At 61.5% G+C, this 21,177-nt stretch overlaps 1 protein-coding gene across 3 annotated transcripts; it reads right to left on the minus strand.

Moving 5' to 3' along the window:
• Positions 1-1,002: 1,002 nt before the first annotated feature.
• DRG2 (developmentally regulated GTP binding protein 2) lies at positions 1,003-15,331 on the minus strand. Of its 3 annotated transcripts, none has more exons than XM_068530920.1 (13): positions 15,169-15,331; positions 11,660-11,815; positions 10,027-10,184; positions 9,449-9,509; positions 8,117-8,207; positions 7,490-7,562; positions 7,284-7,374; positions 6,547-6,644; positions 6,231-6,307; positions 5,096-5,184; positions 4,319-4,377; positions 2,064-2,117; positions 1,003-1,722 (listed from the first exon to the last, which is right to left on the minus strand). In XM_068530920.1, exons 1-13 carry the CDS (start codon positions 15,230-15,232, stop codon positions 1,636-1,638), a joined length of 1,158 nt encoding a protein of 385 aa, XP_068387021.1. In that variant the 5' UTR covers positions 15,233-15,331; the 3' UTR covers positions 1,003-1,635. The 3 variants fall into 3 exon arrangements, with proteins under 3 accessions (XP_068387021.1, XP_068387022.1, XP_068387023.1); XM_068530921.1 differs by having other exon boundaries at positions 10,027-10,116; positions 11,655-11,815; XM_068530922.1 differs by lacking the exons at positions 1,003-1,722; positions 2,064-2,117; positions 4,319-4,377; positions 5,096-5,184 and adding an exon at positions 5,193-5,358.
• Between the last annotated feature and the right edge of the window lie 5,846 nt (positions 15,332-21,177).

Below are 21,177 nucleotides of genomic sequence, written 5' to 3' on the forward strand. Positions count from 1 at the left end.
GAGCCTCAGACCCTGCCCCCCAAGCCCACACTGGCCAAGGAGGCCCAGACCTCTGGCCTTATCTCCATCCTTTCCCAGCCTGCTTGGGGGACACAACAGGCCTGGATCTGATGCCCTGTGAACCTGAGGCAGGAAGCGGCAGTGACCATCACCCAGGCAGAAACCCTCCCTTGGGACCTTGTGGCCAGGCCTTGTGGCAGGGGGAGGGGCCAAGGTAAGCAGCCCACTGTCGCCGAGAGGAGGACTGCGCTGGGCATCGATCGTGTCATTTTACAGATGAAGAACCCGAGGCTGAGACAGACCTCACGGTGAGGGAGCAAGGCCACAGCTCAGCCACCGCCCCCTCCCCCTACCCCCTACCCCCCCCCCAGGGGTCCAGGGCCGGGTCACCTTACCTGGGTCCAGTGGCCTGCTCCCTGCCCGCATGCCGCCCCACGGGGGTCCTTCGGCCAGGCCCCAGGAATGCGGCCGCCAGTGGAGAAGCTGTGTCTGTATCATGGGCGGCAAGCCCAGCCCACCACGCTGCCCGCCTGGGGCCCCATGCATATTTAATAATGTCTATTATTCCTGTTTTGTCACCGGAAAGGAGTCTGAGCAGCTGACAGAGAAGCCGAGAACAGCCGGGAGAGCTGGGCAGTGGGCCTGCTCCACACCCCAGCCCCCCAGGGGCTCTGCCCCTACCTGCTGGCCCAGTGCCTCCGAAGACCTGTTGCCACCTGCCCCAAAGGCTGCAGGGCCAGGAGGAAGTCTTCTCATGGGCTCAGCAGCCTCAGACTGGGGTTCAAATCCCAGCTCTGCGCTCACAAGCCGTGTAGCTGAGGGCAAGTCACTGCCCCTGGAGCCCAGGCTGCTCGCAGGCCCGCACGGCGCCTCGCATCCCTCCTCACAGAGGCCCCCCTGAACCCCAGGCTTGGGCCTGCTCCCCGAGGCTCAGGCTCCACACGCTCACGGCTGCCCCGACCCAACCTGGCAACCGAGTTCAGCAAACTTACAAAACCGTCCTTGGTGAACAGGCATTGTTTCCACTTTTTATTTCAGGAAGGAGAGCCGAGAGATTTGGGGGTGCAGGGCGGGGTGGTATTTAGAGAAAACGCAGAGCCCAGACTCCAAATCCCCCAGCCCAGGTGTCTGCACCAGGCTGGGTCCTGGGCTCTGTGCTGGGCAGGGGGTGCCCGGGGGCGGGGGGCGGATAGGGGGTTTTGTCCTGGGCAGCGCCCTCCCTGAGAACCAGAGAAGCTGGCAGGAGCTGAGGGGCCGCCAGGGACCCAAGTAGGGCCAGCTCCCCGCCTGGCACCAGGCCAGCCGTCTGCACTAGGCCCTAGCGGGGGGCAGGTGGGCAACTCGCTCACTCTGCACTGGATGGAGCCGGGGGTGGGGTGGGGTGGGGTGCGGGGGGGGAGACGGCACAGGCCCAGGGACCCAAATAGGACCCCTTCCAGAGTCCAGTCTCACGGGAAACGCCGCCAGCCCAGCCCATCCCCAACCTCATCCCAAGGCCCCAGCATGCTCTCCACCATCTGCCCATTGAAGAAATTTCTGCAAACAGCAGAGACGTGAGAGGCCCCTTCCTGGGGTGCATTTGTATTTTCTCAGTTTAGGCTCCGGTGAGTCCCACGGGGGGCGGGGGCGGGGCCACTACTTCTTCACGATCTGGATGACGTCCTCGTGCTCCATGGTGTGGGTCAGGCCCACCCGCTGCGGGCTGTACTTGGTGCTGGTGCCCTGAGTGGGGAGCGGGACGGGGGGCCACATCAGCCTCTCTACCCACCTGGCCGAGGCCGACAGTGTCACTGGAAGGGGGTGGAGGTGCAGATGGGGGGGGTCTAGAGTGGGGGTCCCAGCGCCAGCAGACCCCGCAGACTCTGACAGCAGGACTCCCAGCGGTCCAACCGGCCCAGATCCCAAAGCGGGAGGGCCGTGTCCGGTCTGGGTCAGCATGCAAGCCACACACCCCGCAGAGCAGGACTGACCGACACTCCAGTCCCCACGCGGAAGGACGGGAGCTCCTGCCTGACCCTGGGGCTGCCCCGGGTGACCCTGCCCGCCTCCCGCCCGAGACTCACCCACACCAGCGCATACTTGAACTGGCTGGCGAGTGACCGGTGGATGCGGTGGCACTGGGGGACGGGAGAGAGTCGGATGGTGAGCCCGGGCTGTGCCCGGAAGCAGCCGGGCCCAGGGCAGGTGCTCTGGCAGATGGATGAGGGTGGCTGTCAGGGTCCCCACCGGGGCTGCCTCTCTCACCTCCTGCCGCCCTGACCCGGAACCTCCCACATAACACGTCACCCCCCCAGCCCAGGACGGCCCACGTCCTGTAGCACTCCCGAGTAGGGACAAAGGTCACAGGAACCCAGCGCTGTTGGGAGGCCCGAAGGGAAGAGAGCTGGGAGGGCAGCCAGCTCTTCCCCCTGAGAATGTGGCCCCCTGGCTGCACGGGCTGGGCGGGCGCGGTGGAGGCAGCCGGGGTGAGGATAGCGCAACGTCGCCTGTCCTCCACGTGCTCACAGCCTCACAGGCCCTGGGCAGAGACCAAATGCCTGAGCCCAGACATCAGGCCTGCAGGAACGTTTCCGGGGGGCCACCCTGATCTGGGCCTCCTCTGGGTGACCAAGGATGCGTGGCCACGGCAGAGGACACTGCCGGCAGGGACGAGCACAGACGCACACACACCCGTCCCGACACTCGCTGTTTTCTAGACCAAAAGATGAAATCTGACGGTCCAGGTCAGCTCTGGCCTGCAAGTGCGCTTGATGTTTTATTCAGCTTGCCCCCGAACGACAGAACTAGACCTGCCTGACAAGCTCAGGGTCACAGAGTTGCAGGGTCGTCCTGGGACCCTGGGAGCCCTCGAGGCAGATGGGGAGGGTGCCCTCCAGTTTGCCGCAGGTCCCACCGTGCCCTGGCATCCCTGACACCGGGGTCAGTAGGAGCTGTTTCCCAGAGCCTGATCCACGGCTGTCCCTGGAGAGAAGCGTTCCTACGCACCTGTGTCTCTAGCAATGAGGGAGGATGGAAGGCCGCCCAAGGTCACCTTTTTTCTTTTTTAAATTTTTCAGCTGCACCGTGCAGCATGTGGGATCTTAGCCCCCCGGACCAGCGATTGAACCTGCGCCCCCTGCAGTGTAAGCGCAAGTCTTAACCACTGGACCACCAGGGAAGTCCCCTAAGGTCATCCTTTTTAATACTGTTTGTGGATGGGAGACCCTTGAAGCCCACAGTGCCTCTCACCCCTGACGGCCCTGCCAGATCCTTTCTGCCCCTGGGGCTTACGGCCCGTGATCCTGTGCCGGCAAGGCTCTTGTCAGCTCCACGAGGTGGATTGCAAAGGCCCCGGGGGCTCAGTTACCCCCAGATGAGGTTACCCCTCAGTGTTAGTATGTGGGCGCCAGGGTGCAAGCCCACGTCTGACCGGCTTCTCTACTCTGGGTCTGTGGTCGGCACCCAGGCAGGCCTGTGTGCACAGCATGGCACCTGTGACAGGTGAGCATCCAGGAGGGGCTGAGGCCCGGCAAGGCAGGCCTCGCTGGGACAAGATCCAGGCTCTGGAAGCAAGGCCCCCGCAGGCCCCTCCCCACCCTCTAGCACCTGCTGCCTTCGACGCTGCGACCCTCCGTGCCATCTGGCAGCCGACGGCCCCCAGTCCACGTTCGCTCCCGCCGCGGGCCTTCGCACCCGCCGCCCCGCTGCCTGGAACAGACTTCTGCTCCCGGCCTCTGCGGCTGTCCCGCCAGGTGTGGCGGGAGCCCCACGTCCTGACAGGGCCTGAGAGGGCCAGGGCGTGTGCCACCCCCCACTGCACTCCCCTCTGTGTGGGACTGTTCAGCTGCAGGATCGGGTGGCTGGCATCTGTTGACCCCCAAGGACCCCAGTTCCGGCTGGGCACTGACGCTCACTAGCGTGTTGGGTGCGCTGAGCCCCCGGGCGCGGAGCCGATGGGGCGCGTGGAGGGGCGGGCTGCGCGGGGGCTGAGTGGGGGCAAGCATGGGGGAGACACACCTGGGAACGCACAACCCAGAATCGTCCTGGGCGGCAGCTCTACTGACCGAACGCCTGAATGGCCCCGAGGACCCCGCAGCCCTGGCGGGACAGGATGGTGACGACCGCTTCCCAGGCATCTTCCCCGCGCCGGGCAGCGAGCCGAGTGCCTTACCCGCTGGACCCCATTCCACGCTGCCCCCTAACTGCAGCCGGGTGGCGGGACACGTGCCCAGCACCCGATTGCAACGCGGCGGCTGAGGGCCGGGAGGACGTCAGGCAGGACCCTGGGCGATGGGCAGAGCTCCCCCAACCCCGGCCTGGGCAGGTCTCCTCAACTCACCACGTGCTCCACAGAGGCCCCTTTCCGGAGGATGATGGCGTCCGTGAAGTCCGGCCTCTCTGCACAGATGGGCGGGGCGGGGCGGGAAGTCAGCAGAGTCAGGGCCCACTGCCACGCAGCCCCCCTCCGCAGGAAACGGAGGCCCTTCCAGTCTCCGGCCTTGGCCTGCCCTTCCCCCACTCCCGGGCACACCCTCGCTAAGAGCCCCGAACAGACTTCTACAGCTTTGACTCAACACAGAAAATCAAACTACACCCCAGTCCAGCGTGCAAACTCCTGCAAGCCCATCAGCCACAAGAGCCCCGGCCGAGGGGTCCCGCAGGAGAACCCGGGCTGGACCGGCCCCGGCCTGACAGCCTCACCTCCCTCTGCGGACACGGCCAGGGTCGACGCAAACTGCCCAAACTCGGCCACTAGGCCGTGGGGTGTGAGGCGTGTGCACAGGGGGTGGGACGTCGCAGAGGCCCCTGTGTGCCCAGTGCCCTAAAGCCTTGACGTAGCGTCTGTCACTGCTCGGGGAGCCACCGCCGGCGGTGTCTGTCCCATCCCCACATCCCCCTCAAGACCAGCAGCCCCAGAACTCGGCATTCTTTGCCACAAGGGCTCAGGCCAAGGCCTCTGACAGGCTGCGGTGGAGGGTGGTGCCGGCTCTGAGACGGGAGAAAAGCCGTCGTGTAGAGACTGGCTGGGCCGGGGCTCTGGGCGCCTCGCGCAGGCTGAGCAACCCGGGGGAGGGGGAGGCCCGGCCGCCTCTCGGGCCGCGCGGCCCTGACTCACGGCCTCTCTTCTTGGTGTAGATGCAGGTCAGGGCCAGGTACTCCCAGAGCATCTCCAGCAGGTAGTCCAGGTTCAGCTTCATGCCGCAGCTGCCGGGAGGAAGGGGCCGGTCAGAGCTTCCAGGGCTCCCGGCACCCAGGCCAGTGCGGCCCAGCTGGCGCCCATGGGGCAGCACAACCGCAGGCCTGACGGCGCTTCAGCTGTCAACGCCTCTTGTCACTGTCACGTTCACGCCCAGCACAGCCTGCCGTCTCTCCGGGGCCCTGTGGAGGGCACAGGGCACCTGTGGCAGCTGGGGTGGCCAGAGGCAGAGGATGACAATGCAGAGCCCACCCCCCGAGCGGCCCAGGGCTGCCCGGCAGGGGTTTCAGCGATGCGGTGACCCCTGGCTTGGTCCTTTGCCGCTGTATTGCCCTGAGTGGGGACCCGCCCTCCCCTGCGACGCACGTGAGCAGGTACAGGGGCGGCCTGCGGGGCCCTGAGGACGGGGCCCGGACGCAGCAGCAGGAGGGGAGCCAAGCTGTCCTGAGGGAAGGACACCCGCTCGCTGCTGCTCTTCGTGGCCGCTAGGGACACCCAGGAAGCAGTCCTCGCGTGGGCCCAGGACCCCCCTCCTCCCCAGTCCCCAAGGTCCCGCTCCCCAAGAGCCAAGCGTCACCGTGATGCTATAGAGCACCTGGGTGGAGCTGGGGAGCCAGCAGGGTGGGCACAAAGCCAGGCTGCCCCGACAGAGGGCCCCGCAGCCATGGTGGGCCAGAGCGCAGGCGGCTCCCGGGACCCACCCCTCAGAGAAGCCCCCACCCGAGGACTTCAGTCCCTTCTCCCTCCCAGCGGAGGTGACAGAAGCCACATCTTCCAGGGCCTCAGGAGCAGCGGGCTACAGCCTGGCTCTCTCTGGGGGTCTGCAGTTAACTGCTACCCACGAAGCCGCTAACCACTCTCACTCCCAGACCTTGGCGGATGAAGTCCTTCTGTTTTCTTAACCAGAGCTTACCCCATCACCCACCTGCCCCAGACAGGTTAGGGGGGCCTCGGCCAAGGTCACCAGCAGCTACCGGGATGGCCTCTCTACCCCGGGGCGCACAGAGGCCTGACAGATGGACTCCCGCTCAGAGAGGGCGGCCGCGAGCCTCACCTAATGACCACGCTGTCAGGTTTCCGGGCCAGGCGGTCCACTTCCTCCATTGAGATCTGGTCGATTTTGTTATAAACCTGGGGTTGGAAAGGGGGAGGGGGTGTTGGGGAATGAGAGGAACAGAGCAGTGCGGCAACAGGGCCCCACCTGCTGACTCAAGGATGGGGAGAGGATGAAGGGGCCTGAGGCCCCCGGCCCCCCAGAGAGGCTGGGCTGGCGCTCCGGGGTCAAGCCCGAGGCGCCTGCGGGACTCAAGCAGCCCCTGGGGTGAGGGCTCCCCTCCCACATGGCTGCTCCGGGGGCTGGCACCACTTACATACAAGCAGGGCATGTACACGCGGTTGCCCATGATCACGTCTATGAACTCGTCCGGGGAGCAGTCTTCTCGGAAGAGCACCTCCGCGTTGAAGATCTCTGAGGGGCTAGGGTTAAGGGCAACCTGCGCGCCAGCAGCACCCCCCCACCCCCCCCCGCCCCAGCAGGGCCTGAAACAGCCGATTGCGAGATACGCTGCCGAGAGGGACCGTAAGGTTACCTGCTTTCACGGTTTTACCGTTTGGGGAGCTCCCTCACTTTTCTCAAGGAAGCACAACGTGTAAGGGGTTCAATCAATATTTTAAATCTTTGCCGTTACAACAGAAGAAACGACGTACTTGCCAGGATCGCCAAGGCAGCCACAGTTCCAGAGCCCGGAGCGCTGGTCCCGCTCCCCCTACGACACGAGCTCCCCCCGCGGCCACCCTGCCTCCGCTCCAACCCCCGCCCCCAGCCTGGCCACCCCCAACCCCCCGGGGTCTCCCCGAGGCCTCCCCAGCCCAGGAGGCCCCGTCCCTCGCCGTCTCGTCTTCCTTCCACACGTGACCGGCCTCGTACCCTGCAAGGAGCCAGGAGTGCACGGCTGCGGCCCGGTCAGCCTGAAGCTTGGGGAGCGTGAGGCAAAGGGGACAGAAGTGCCTCATGGGAGCTGGCCGCAGCTTTCCTGCGGCTTGGACGGAGCTGGGTGGTGTGGGCAGTCTGCGTCACCCGGGCCTCTCGCACCCCCGGGAAGGATGCTATACTCGTGCAAGATCAGCTGCACCAGCTTCTCTGAGCACTGCGTCAGCGTGACCGTCGAGTTGAAGGAGATGCCGCCTCCTTTCTTGGGCTGGAGGAGCGAGGGAGGGGTGATGCTGACGGCGGCAGCTGCAGCCCGCACCCCTCGCCCCGCGGGCCGCGGCCGGTCCCACCCCCTCGCCGAGGCTCAGGGGCCGAGGCCTCACCTTGAAGTAGATGTTGGGCTTGTGCTTGTTGAGGCGGATGCCGACCGACCCCAGCTCCTTCTCCAGCAGGGACCTGGTGGAGCCCCCGTGGCTTTCACAGGTGCCCGGGGCAGGCCGTGCGGCCCCCACTCTCCACGGCCGGCCCTCCCGCACCCGCCACCAGCTGCCGAACGTCCCCTCCCAGCAACCAAAGGTGCTGAGGAGGAGCCCCAGACCCTCTGGCCGGTCCGAGGGGAGATCGGCTGGTGTGCGGCCAGGGTGCAGATTGGCCTGCTGTGCCCTCAGCCGCAAGCCAGGGCGTGAGCAAGGCTCTGCTGTTTGGGGCCGGGCTCCTGGCAGACTCTGGGCAGCAACGGGGCACCCAGGCCCCTGCAGGCAGGAGCCAGAGCCTGGGTGGCAAGGCACAGCCCCATCCTCCAGACACAAGCCTCTCGGGGAGGCTGCCCCAGGCCGCCTGCACTGGGTGTAGCCGTGGACAGTCCTGCCACTGCTCCCACGTGGCAGAGGGCCGAGCACCCCTGGGACCACCCACCAAGAGCTCAGGGACACACGGGCGGTAGCCGCAGTGTCCTGTTCCCCCCGCAGGGCCTTCCCAGGCTGTCAGCCTGCCCCGCCCCAACTGCGGACCTCTGCACCTCTCCCTTGGTGGCGTCCAGCATCATGATGACGACGTCGGCTGTGCGTGCCACGGCGATCACCTGCCGGCCACGGCCCTTCCCTGGTCAGGAGGGAGGAACGTGGTTACACAGTGACACGGGCAGGACCGCGGGACGCCCCCAGCCCACGGCGCATAGATTCCTGCCCCTTGCAGACCCTCATGGACTCTGCCACGTGCTACCCTCGGGCTGGCACTTCTCTTGAGCCCTGTCTTACTCATGGAAATGTGTTTTAGGAGGAACCCCGACACCAGCGCCTGGGGAGGAGAAGCGCCCCCCGCTGCCCAACCCCCCCGTGGGCCCTGAGCTGGGTGCTCCTCCACCCGCAGAGCCACGCCGGGCAGTCGGTGTTATCTGCCTGTTGCAGACACGAGAAAACCGAGGCCTGGCTTCGCAACGCTCAGCCACTTGCCCAAGACCACAAAGCTACGTGGTTCCAGGATGTGACGAGTCTGCCCCTCCCAGAACCAGGGTTACAGAGAGGAAGCAGCAGACGGCACAGGGGGAGGGGCTGCGGGAGCCGCCACCAAGGTCAGACCCTGCCATCAGACAACCAGAGAAGGCAGGCACCAGGCCACGGTCACACAGCCACTTGGGGACTGACGTCACAGCAGGGGACCCAGTGGTCTCCAGGGGCCTCCTGACTACAGCGGGTGAGCCTCCCCCGCGGGGGCCAGGCCTCCTCCTGCTGGCTGGGATAGCAGGTTCCTGGGGGACCACGATCGCTCCCCACGCCAATCCAAGTAGGCAGGACCTCGCCCTGATGAGGGCGGTGGGCAGGGGACCCCCAGGAGGAGGCTCCAACTCCAGTCCCGCACTCCACAGGGGCACGGGCAGACGGGCAGACGCTCAGCCGTCCGTCCCCGCGCTCCTCCCGGCCGTGAGAAGGAAATGACGACACTCGCTCAGTCACAGCGGTGTCAGAGGATTAAGCGAGCCAACGGTCCGCACGGAGCTGGCACCTGGCAAGGGAGGGATGGCCCCAGCGGGCAGCCACCCGCCACCAAAGCCGAGGGTGTGTCCCATCTCAGAGAACAGGGCTCCACTGCCATGCGCCCATCCCTGGCGGGGTCCACCACACACTGGACGTGGGAACCAAAGCTGCCTGGTGAGCCGTGCGACCCTGGGCAAGTCACCCACCTCCTGGGCCCCGGTCCCCTCAGCTCTGAGGCCAGAGTCCCTCGGGAACAGAGCACTGGGCCCTGGGAGGGGCTGTGAGCCCAACCCTCCCGTCAACCGTCCCCAGGTGCCCACAGGGGGGCCTGGGCTCCACCCCGCCCCCACCACCTGCTCCCCCTCCCACCTTGTGCTGCGCCTTCGATGATTCCAGGAAGGTCCAGGAGCTGGATGTTGGCGCCTTTGTACTAGGATGCAGGAGAGGAGGTAAGGCGGGGCCGGCGGGCTGCGAAGGGGCCTCCCGGGCCAAGTCTGAGCCACGTCCCCACCCCAGCCAGCCTGGCGCAGACCATGCCCCGCGAGCCGAGGGGCCGCCTGGAGGGCGTGCGCTTCTATAAGCCCCCAGCAGCCACTGCTGACGGTAAGAGCTCTTCACAGGGAAACCACCTCGCGGAGGGAGGCCCACGGCCACAGAGCCCCAGCTGCCCAAGGCTCCAAAGCTTCTCGGGGAACAGAAGGAGCCAGCCAGCCAGCCACAGGTGACCCGAGCCGGGGCGGTACAGGGCAGCGGGGCACAGAGGGGCACCGGGGAGAGCTGTGCATGCTGGCAGACTCTCGGAACCAGCCAGGATTGCAGGACGGGCCAGGCGTCTCTGGGGTCCCGGCAGCCCCAGCCCCCAGCTCAGCCCAGAGCCTCCCCCCACACACGACACACACACACACACGCTCACCCTCCCTCCTGGGATCCGGCAAACCCCGACTTACTTCAATGACCCCAGGGATGCAGGTCAGGGTTGTGAACTCATAGGACGCAGCCTCACTGGCCGTGGAGGTCATCAGGCTCAGGAAGGTAGACTGGGAGAAAGCATGTCGTTGCAGCGGGGGTCCTGCCCCACCTCCAGGAGAAGCCAAGGTGCGGGAGCCTGCGACGCAGGGAGACCCCCATCCCCCCGCTGGGGTGTGACGAGAACAGCTGGAAAAGTCACCTCTGGCCCTGCCTGGGGGGTTCCACACCACAGGGCCGCCCTGTGCCTGAGGCCTCAGGCCTGCCTCGGGTGGACACAGGGACCTGGTTCCTAAGGGGTTCCCCCGCTACACTGGGGCCCACCCCCAGCTCCACGGACCCTCCAGACCCTCCTGGGCCCAGAGAACCTGGAGCAGGCGTCGGTCCCACGGCACACGGCGGCTGCTCCCAGGAGGGCACAGAGGCAGGGACCCTCCCGCCTGAGAGCGCCAGCCGGTGGCGCGGGGCTGCGAGGGAGGGAGGGGAGCGGGGAAGGATCCGGATGGGACCTCGCAGCTGGCCCACGGTGGGAGTGGGGCCACACTCGGCCGGCACTGAGAGACCCGGCCTTCGGTCCTGCTTCTGCGGGGGACCCTGGACCTCGTCCCGGTCCCGACCTCGTGAAGAAGGTGACAAGGCAGGGGGAGCGCGGCGAACACAGTGATGGACGCTGTGGCCCAGAGGCCAGCAAAGCAGCGGGCAGTGCCAGGAGGGCAGCCCAGCCCTACCCGGCGCCCCCATCCTAGTCAGCCGGAAGCCGGGGCACAGCTCACTCACACGCCCTCAGGCCCCTGGAACCCAAAACAGGGCTCATGAAAGAATCACAGGCCTCAGATCACAAAGTCTCTGCCCAGGGGGCCTCTTGGAAACTTGAGGAAACGTAAAAACCTGGTGGGGTAGACAGGTGTGGACAGACGGGCGGCCCTGAGAGCCATGGTTGCCAGAGGCCAACCTGGGGGACACCCCCGAACCTGTCTGGCCCCTGCAGGAGGGCGGCCCACGCCCTCCCGTGCTCAGAGAGCCCAGATACCCAACAGGGCCCAAACCCCAAGGGCACAGCTCTCGGTCACTAAAGTGGCTCCTCCCGGCCTGGGCTTCTCACCCGGGAGAGAAGGCCTTGCAGGCTGGAAAGTAAGATCGAAAGAAAAGGCTAAAACGAGCGAATCCACGGCAACACCCTAGGAGTCAAAGCCTGGCTGTGCTCGCCGGCAGCCCGGGGGTCACACCAGTCAGTTCAAGGCGCCCCGCCACCCTCTCTCCCCGACGGCCTCCGCCTCAGGTCCTCTCCTCGGGGCTCTGCTCACACACCTGCTCACAGGGCAGCCGCCCCGCTCCACGCGCCTGCCCTTTCCCTCTCCTCCGCGAGCTCGGGGCTGAGTGGGCAGGGGCAGAACGTGCCCGGCACGAGGCGCACACTCAGTGAACGTCTGTGCTCGGGGACAAGGCAGAGGCCAGCGGGGCCTCTCCTGCTGGAGAGTCCCCGCCGGGCCCGGGGAGGCTGGGTCTCCTGCACCCCGGACCCGGCTCAGAGAGGAGGGAGGGGGTGCGGCCGTGGCAGAGCGGAGACCAGCCACCTTCCTCCCTGAGGCCTGCGGTGCCCATCACTGACCTTACCCACAGAGGGGAAGCCGATCAGCGCCACGCGGGCGTCGCCCGACTTCATGACATCGAAGCCCTCGCCTTTGGATGAGGACGATTTGGAGGGTTCCAGGAGCTGGGCCCGATACTTGGCGAGTTTTGCTTTCAGCAGGCCCAGGTGATACTCGGTGGCTAAAAGACAACACAGGATGGAAGGTGAGCGTCCCGGGTGGGTTGGGAGGGTCCCGTACGCAACCAAATACACGCAACCGAATGCGGGCCGGGACCCTCAGAGCCAGACAGCAACCGACAGACAGACACGACCCAATGTCAGCGGTTCTCAGCCAGGGCGGCACCACTCCTGGGGGCATCCTGGAGGGCGTTTTCAGGTGTCGCTGCGATGGTGAAGTGACGGTGAAGTCTTCACGGGCACTTATCAGGCAGGAGCCGGGGAAGCCCGCAGCTCTACAAGGTGTAAGTCAGTCCAGCAGAGCCAAGAACTGTCCCGTGTCGCAGGGCCACAGAGGGAGCCTGGATTAGGACCTCTGGGGCCCAGAGCCTCACAGGGCATTTTTACAGCGTTAACAGACACTGACGTTCCCAGGAGTGCAACTACTGTGTATGTTGAGGGAAGACTGTGGCATGTTTTGTTTGAAACTTCACCTAGACGGGCTTGCCTGCCTGGGACCCCAGGCTGCCAACAGGGAGGCCTCGTGTAGGGGACGTGAGTCACCCACACGACACACCTGCACCGTCTGCACTGTGGCTGCCACATGCCCGGTGATTCTGCCCAGAGCTGCAAACACCTCACCGCCTCCTTGTAACGCCACTGTATCTTGGCTGTGCCCCTACATTCACTTATTGAAATAAACCCTATTTTAATTCTAAATTACTTTCCTTTTTCTCCTCCTTGGTATCGATTTTTTCCAAATTCTCATGTACGTAAGTTACACTACTGATGGGGAGCTGCATTGCAGGGTGGCAGAGCGGGGTTACAGGACCTCAGCTACGTGTCATGTCGCTGTGGTCAGGTGACCGGCCCGGCCACGTCCCGTCTCCACCACTGTCCCTCTCATTCGCACAGGCCAGCCGCCCATTCTCGCCTCAGGACCTTTGCACTTGCTACCCCATTTCAACCTCATCTTCCCAAGGCTGGCTCCTTCTCAGCTCAATGTCACCTCTTTGAAGAGGCCTCCCCTGCCCAGTCACACAGAGGCAATGTCACGCAGAGCTTCAGCGCCTGTGTTGGAATTCCATCCTGAAATTCCGGGCCATTTTACTTTGGAAAAGTTACGTAACCTCCTTGTGCATCAGTTTCTTAATCTGCAAAATAGGGACGCCAGCAGCGGTAACGACTTCAGCAGATTTCTGTGATTAAAGAAAGCTCTGGGAACAATGACCAGCACATAGCAAGCTCTCAATACAAGTTGGTTATTATTACTGTCTGCAGTAACCCCCACCCCTGCCAGGCCCCTCGCTGGTCCCATTTGTCGTCTTCATGGCTTCTCAGCACCATTTGAAACTAGAGCCGACCCTGGAATAACACGGGTTTGAACTGCACGGGTCCACTTATACGGGAATTTTTTTCCAGTGATATCACAGTGCTGCATGGTCCACGGTTGACTGAACCTGTGGATGCGGAACCGTGGACATGGAGGGCTGGCTATCGGATGCGGCATTCTCAGATCGTGGGATCTGCGGTGGGTCCCGGAACGAACCCCCCCCCACCCCCATACCGAGGGACGACTGAATCTTGTTTCTTTGCTTCCCTCCCTCCAGAAGGGCAGGATCCCCAGCTTCCGGTGTGGTGCTCAGGAAGTGTTTTGGCAAGTGAATGAGTGAATTGAGGGCAGTGAGAAGTGGTCAAGGACAGGCTCAGCAAGTCAGGTTCACGTGGTCCTTTCTGTCACCCCAGCGCATGAGACTCTGAGCATCTCTGAAGGGAAGGACTAGGTCTTGATCCCTTAATCACCTTTACATCCCCTCCTGGACCACTGCCGAAGCGGCAGCATCTCAAGCCTCTCTGCTACTTTCCTTGAGCCCCATGGATGATACTCCGCAGGGCAGCCAGGGGGAACTTTTAAAACAGACGTCTCTGCTGCTGAACACCCTCGACTAGCTTCCACTGCCCTTAGGACACAACCTGGACTCTTTCGCATGACCTACAAGGCCTACACGACTGGCCCACTCCTTTCCCATCCTGCACTCCAGCCCCAGACCTTCAGCTCCTTCAACAAGCCAAGTTCATTCTTGCCTCAGGGCCTCTGCACCAGCTGTTTCCTCTGCCAGGAACAGTCTCCCCCCAGGTCTTTGCATGGCTGGTTCCTTCCTCTCATTCTGGTCTCAGCTGAAACGTCCCCACCTCATGGTGGTCTTCTCTGATCATCCCACCTTAGTAGCCCCAGCCCCTACCCCGACACGCTTGCTACCATCACCCTAGTTTGTCTCCACAGCGTTTATTATCGGCTGAAATTATCTTGTGTATTCAGCTACCAGTTTACAGAGGGTCCACTGAAAGGTCAGCTCCATGCGGGCAAGGATGTGCCAGCTGTTCACCGCTTTAACCGCAGTGCCTGGCACCTAGTAAGGGTTCCGCAAGTATTTACAGAATGAGAGTGAAGGAAGCCCCCCAACTTCACAGCCAAGGGAGGACAGACACTGAGACCAACCGCCGGCTTGCTTCCTGCTCCTGCAACCCCACAGCAGGGCTGGTCAGGCACTGGGCCTCGCCCACCACAGCCAACCGCATCTCCCACTACTCCAGACCCTCCTTCTCATCTAGACTCTTCTCCTCACTCTCCCATGAACACGCCGTGCTCACCTCAGCTCCCGTGCCTTTGCCTCAGCAGTGCCCCTCTCCTGGAATCCCCTCCCCTCAACCAGCTCAAGTCCCACCTCCTCCTGGAAGCCTTTTTGGGTGTCACCGGTCTCCTCTCCTCACTGCTCCTCTCCTCTGAGCTCCCGCAGCCCTTACAGTCTGCGCCCAGATCTGATGCTTCATCAAGTGCTACCTACGCTGCGGGACTCACTTTAATACCGAGTGCTCACATGCATCCAGTGCTTTGCAAACAGAATCTGGTTTAACTTAGTTGTGAGCTAAGAGGGGGCACGGGGTTATTACCCTCATTTGCAGAGGAAGACACTGAGGCTCACTGAGGTGAGGTGACTTCCCAAGCTTTCACAGCAGGTACGAGGTGGAGCCGGGGTCCAAACCCAGGTCCGCCAGACTCAAGTCCTGACTGCCTCCACCCCGCTGAGGTGCTCCGGGAAGCTGGCGAGGCTATACCTGTGTGGGGGTGTCTCCTCCTGGACTTTCCCCCACAAAGGAGCAGTGCGCCAATCCACCACGCCCGCCCGCCAGGAGACCCGGCTTCGAACCCCGACCCCGCCTCTCCGGGTCGGATGCTTGCTCCGTATGCTGGGGTTCTCTACTCGGCCCCCAGGTCTGGCCCTGATCCGCACCCTCGGGATCCCGCCGGCCCCTCCCCTCCGGCTCCGGCAGCACCTCCCGCCCGCCGCAGACGCCCCGCCGGGCCGGCCCTCACCCTTGTTCTTCTGCGTGCGGGCGATCTCCTTCTCGATCTCGGAGATCTTCTCCAGGATCCCCATGGCGGCGGCTGAACCAGGCGCACAGGCGAGACAGACTGCAGCGGCTCCGCGAACTCCGGCCCGTCGGCGGCGGCAGATCAGCGTGCGCCGGAAGCCCACCGAGAACGGCGTCCGCGTGCGCCCGGCGCGCCGGGATTCAGAGTCCGGGCGGGCGACGTCGAGCGCAGTGCCAGACGCTATTGGTTCCGACCGCTGGGCCGGCGGGGCTGGGGAGGGGTGGGGGATGGGCCGGGCCGGGCCGGGGCGTGGCCAGGCCGGCGGGGGCGAGGCCAGGCGAAGATGTGCAGGAGCGGGGCGTGGGAGACCCAAAGGGACCCCCCCCCCGCGGTGGACTCCGCACTGCGGGCCCCCAGCGCAGCCGACTTTGCTGGTGTAAAGAAAAGGCGCTGAGCCGAAAGTCTGGTGGCTTATTTTGTGTCGAGGTTAAATGCGGGTCCCCAACCTAGCCTTACTACCTGCCAACAGATGCCTCCTGATAGGACGCAGTATAGACAGCACCTGTTATGCGGAATTCTTGCCAAAAAATACTGTCTGAATTTAGACCCGAGGAAACATCAGACAAATCTAGAAAGTGGTACATTTTATGGGACAAGTGGCCTGTCTTCAAAATTGTCAATGATGTAGGTGGAGGGGCTGGCGGTGGGGGAAGGATTGTTCTAGATTAAGAGATGTTAAATATAATGTGTGGACCTTGCCTGGATTCTGGTTGAAATTTTTTTTTTTTAATATATTTATTTTTGGCTGTGTTGGGTCTTCGTTGCCGCGTGCGGGCTTTCTCTAGTTGCGGCGAGCTGGCTTCTCATTGCGGTGGCTTCTCTTGTTGCGCAGCACGGGCTCTAGGCGTGCAGGCTTCAGTAGTTGTGGCACGTGGGCTCAGTAGTTGTGGCTCGTGGGCTCTAGAGCACAGGCTCAGTAGTTGTGGCACACGGGCTTAGTTGCTCCGTGGCATGTGGCCTCTTCCTGGACCAGGGCTCAAACCCGTGTCCCCTGCATTGGCAGGCGGATTCTTAACCACTGTGCCACCGGGGAAGTCCCGTCTGGTTGAAAAATTTAAAAGCAGTTATGAGAAGACATTCTTAGGACAATTGGGAAAAATCTGACTTTGGATAGAATATTAGATATTACAGAGTTATTGCCAATTTTCCTGGGTGTAATTATGTAGGAGATTTTCTTTATTCTTAGCAGATGCACGTGGTGGTGTTCAGGTGTTGTCTTTGTCTGCTCAGGCTTCCATAACAAAATACCGTTCACTTAAACAAAAGAATTTAATTTGCTCACAGTTCTGGAGGCTGGAAGTCCCACATCAGGGTGCCAGAATGGTTGGGTTCTGGTGCAAGTCCCATTCCTACCTTACAGACCGCCGCCTTCTTGCCACGTCCTTACGTGGCCTTTCCTCGGGGAGTGTGCACAGGGGGAAAGAGAGACAGAGAACTCGCTGGTGATTCTTCTTATAAAGGCACTGATCCCATTAGGAGAAGCCCCCTCTTATGACCTCAATTGACCCCAAAAACCTCCCAAAGGCCCATCTCCAAATACCATCACACTGGGGGCTAGGGCATCAACATATGAATTTGGGGAGGTGACACAAACATTCAGCCTGCAACAGGGGTAAAAGGTCACGATGTCTATACCTTACTTTCAAGTATGTGTATGTGTGTGTGTGTGTGTGTGTGTGTGTGTGTGTGTATATTCAGAGAAATCGTGAAGGAAATGTGGCATTATGTTCACACTTGTTGAACCTGGGGGAAGGGGGTGTGTGTGTGTGTATGAATTATTCTTTCAACTTTCCTGCATGTTTTTAATACAAAGTTGGGAGTAGGGAGCAGGTCATTGGAAATCATGCTGTGTTCAGAGCCAAGGTCCATAACTGTGTGTGCCTGGTTAAATTTCTTAACCTCTCTGAGCCTGTTTCTACACCCTGAAAACGGGGGTAACATGGTTGCTGTAAAAATGAAATAACAGATAAAGTTTGCTTGCTCATAAGTCCTCCTTGAATGCCAGAGCCACTGTCAGTCACGTGTCCTCCGGGGGTGTCACATCCTCCCCAGACTCAGCCCACGTTTACCAAACGCCCATTATGCACCAGGCTCCAGGTTGGAGAGGGGTGTCGTAAGCTCCAGCTTGCCGCTCTCCTCCTCCTCTGACAAAGCAAGGTTACAAGCCATGCAAAGTGCCTGGCCCAGCGGCTCAAGCTATTCACGGCAGGGCTGAGATGTGAAGTCCAGGGACCCCAGGGTAACAGGCAGACAGCGAGGAGAACACCTATGTCTGCGGGCTCTGTGAAGTTCAGAGAAGATGGGAGGTGAAAGCCTCTGGGAACTGGGCAGTCCAGGCAAGCGTGGAGCCCTAGCCCTGTGCGGGGGGAAGGTCCTCTAATTCCCTCTGCCCCAAGACGCGGCTCCCGGCTTTGACTGCCACCACCCTTGTGCCCACGGAGGTGTGCTCACTACCGGCTTACATCTGGGGAGGTGGAAATGTCCTGGAATGCGACTCACCTTTCAAGAGTCCTGGCATCTCTGCTGTTGTGTCTGCTTCACTCGCAATCCCCGGGGGTCTGTTTCTTCATAAATATTGTGAAATCAGGCCTACTCCCAGGGTCAAGGGAGAAAACCTAAATATCAAGCGTTTTCTAGGCAACGGGGCCTTTCCTGCTTGGAAGGTCTGGGTCCTCCAAACCCAAACCTGGGAAGCCAACTACCAACCTCGCATGTTCATGTCACCCGAGGAATCTCTGAGTAAGAGTTTACAAACTTCTGAAGTGGCTGCTACTGGAACTGTGAAATATTTGATTTGTGCATCAAAGGATACTATCAACAGAGTGAAAAGGAAACCCACGGAATGGGAGAAATATCTGCAAACCATATATTGGATAAGGGGTTAATACCCAGAATAGATAAAGAAGTCATTAGTCAACAGCAACACAACAACCTGATTTTTAAAATGGATGAAGGACTTGAGTAGACGTTTCTCCAGAGAAGATATATGGATGGCCAACAGCACGTGGAAAGATGTTCCACATCACTAGTCATTAGGGAAATGCAAATCAAAACCACAGTGAGATAACGCTTCACACCCGTTAGGACGGGGTGTGTATGTGTGTGTCTGTGTGTATCTTATATATATATATATAGAGAGAGAGAGAGAGAGAGAGAGCGAGCGAGCGAGAACAAGTGTTGGTGAGAACACGGAGAAAGTGGAACCCTTGTGCACTGTTGCTGGGAATATAAAGTGGTGCAGCCAACTATGGAAAACAGTATGCAGGTTCCTCAAAAATTAAAAATAGAACTACCATATGATCTGGCAATTCCACTTCTGAGTACGTATCCAAAAGTGAAAGCAGAGACTTGAAGAGGAATTTGTACACCCACGTTCATTATTCGCAATACCCCAAAACTGGGAGTAACCCAAGTGTTTGCTGATGGATGAACGGATAAACAAAAGGTGGTCTATACATATAATGGAATATTATTCAGCCTTAAAAAGGAAGGAAATTCTGACACATGTTAAGTGAAACAGGCCAGTCACAAAAAGACAAACACTGGCAATTCCACTTACATGAGGTCCCTGGAGCCGTCAGGTCCATAGAGAAGGAAAGTAGAAGGGTGGGTGCCAGGGGCCGAGGGTGGGGAGTTGGTGTTTAATGGGGACTGAGCTCCACTTTGGGAAGATGGAAAAGTTCCAGAGATGATGGAGGTGATGGGTGTACAACACGATGAATGTGCTTAATGCCACTGAATTGGACACTTCAAAGTGGCTAAAATGGTAAATGTATACTGTGAATATTTTACCACAATTTAAAAAAAAACCTCATTATGTAAAATAGTATGAAATAATTTGCCCGCAAAACCTTTTGAGCACTTTCCTTCCCTCCCACGCTTGCTCTGATTCCCACTGGCCTCTACCGGTCCGTGCAAGCCGCTCCCTCAAGGTCAGAAGTGACCTTCACGCGGCCGGACCCCATGGTCAGCCCTGAGCGTCGTGGACACAGTGGGTCCCTCCTTCTCCTGCAGGCCCTGCCGTCCCGCGGCCCGCAGGACCCCAGCTCCCTGGCCTCCCCCGCCACCCTGCTGCTTCCACCGCGGGTCCCTCCTCCCATCCGTGAGCGCCCCCATCTCATGGTTTTAAACACCCTGTCTAGAAGCTGACAGCTCTCCAATCCTCATCTCCAGTCCAGACCTTCCTCCTGAATTTCAGGGCCGCACGGCCACCATCACTTGGAGTCTAACTTGTATTTCCCTCAGACTTAACGCGTCCAAAACTGAGCTCCATGCCCTCCCCTCAGACCCCCTCCGCCGTCGGCCGCTGCGTCCTGGGCACCAGCCAGCTGGGAGCGGCCACGCGTACGGGCAGGAGCAAGCAACATCACCCCCCAGACCCGGCCGCCAGAAACCCACCGCCCGACCCTCACGGGCCCAGGGCGACCACGGGCGGCCCAGTTAGAGCCGGACCAGCCTGTGGCCGTTGAGCGCCCACGGCTGGAGGGGCGGAACCCCCCACCTGTGCCACGTGCACTGGAGGTGAATGCGCAGTCCAGGTGCATCTTCCCGGAAGCCGCTGTCCGTCACGGCTCTGTGCGTTCTTAGATTCTGGATTCGTCGGCTGGGCATCCGCTCACCACAGGGCCAATTACATTAACTACAGCTTCTGATTTCCTGCATCCCTGCTGCCCCCCCAGAGCCAGCCCGTTCTCAGAGGAGGCAAAGGCTCCCACTCCCCCGTGTGGTTCTCCCACACAGACCACCATCCCGGAGCCCACACCGCTGCTATACCTCCTCATGCAACTGTCAAGCCACTACCCCTGGCCTGATCCTCCCAGGGCCAGGCAGCCTCATGCCCCAGGCCCGCCCGAATCACTCCAACTAGCCGGCCCTACCCGGTTTGCCCCCCTCTCACCCCCCCCCCCCCGCCCTTCCCTCGGAAAGCCCAACAAAGACCGTGGTTTCTGTTTACCTTCTGCCCAAAACGTGGTGCTCCCCACGCGGCCCCGCGTGGCAGGCGTGCTCCCTCCTCTTGAGAAACGCAAGTCATACAAATCTCTCCGCGTCTCCACCCCGACACCTCCATGAATCAAACGTCGGCAGCGAACAAATGAGACAGTGACCCCAACTAACACAGAGGCTGCTGGTTCTTCCAAAAGCCTCGGACCCCCCGGACGGCTCTCGCTGTTACACTTCCCAGGCAGCCTGTCAGCTTTACCCTCTCCAGCTCGGCAGTGGGCTCTCACTGGTCTCCACTTGCCCCTTCAGTCCCTCCACCCGGGAAGATCCTTTAAAACCTGCATCGGGTCCCATCCCGCCTCTGCCCACATCCTCCGATGCCTCTCCTCTGAGTAAAGCCAGAGTCCTGATCCCGACAGCGACCGACAAGGTCCCACAGGGCCCGAGGCTCCTACACACCCCACCCCGCTGTCCCCTCTGCCCGGAGGGCTCATCCCCACACGTCTGCGTGGCTCGCACCCACCTCCAGGTCTTGGCTCAATGTCACCCGACCGTCTTTTCAACCAGCGCAGCCCACAGTGCCCCCCAGTCTGCCGCAGCTCTGCCTGCTCTTTCCCTGTAATGCTGGTCCCTCAACTCCATCTAACAGACACGGATTCTTTACTGTGTCGTTGCCATGTATCTCCCTGCTGGGACACAGGCCATTCTCGGGGTCCGTCACGTGTGGACGTGTCACAAGCACCCAGGACGGCGGTCAGCACACAGCAAGCGCACCTGGGGAAGGTGAGCACTGACGTGGGAGGGGCTACCGCCATCCCTTCTCTTTATCTCCCGGGCTCTGAGGTTCCAGACGGGGAGGAAGTCTCACTGGCTCCGTCCACACACCAGCCAAGCACCAGGCTGGCATCTCTACCCCGACATCACCCAGCAGGTAACCCCGCTCCGCAGGCCAGCTCACAAGCCTGGAGGCCTCGCCCCTAATCACGCAGATGTCCCCCCGTGCTGGAA

This window comes from Eschrichtius robustus, chromosome 20, assembly GCF_028021215.1.
Source record: "Eschrichtius robustus isolate mEscRob2 chromosome 20, mEscRob2.pri, whole genome shotgun sequence".
NCBI classification, from domain to species: domain Eukaryota; kingdom Metazoa; phylum Chordata; class Mammalia; order Artiodactyla; family Eschrichtiidae; genus Eschrichtius; species Eschrichtius robustus.

What these genes read in the sequence shown, in the direction of transcription:
- DRG2 (XM_068530920.1), bottom strand. Translation starts at nt 15,232, where the DNA reads ATGGGGATCCTGGAGAAGATCTCCGAGATCGAGAAGGAGATCGCCCGC. An exon ending in CCGCACGCAGAAGAACAAGG is followed by an intron (nt 11,816 to 15,168) that starts GTGAGGGCCGGC and finishes GTTGTCTTTTAG; the next exon opens with CCACCGAGTATCACCTGGGC. An exon ending in ACCAAGGGAGAGGTGCAGAG is followed by an intron (nt 7,563 to 8,116) that starts GTCCGCAGTTGG and finishes GGGCTCCACCAG; the next exon opens with GTCCCTGCTGGAGAAGGAGC.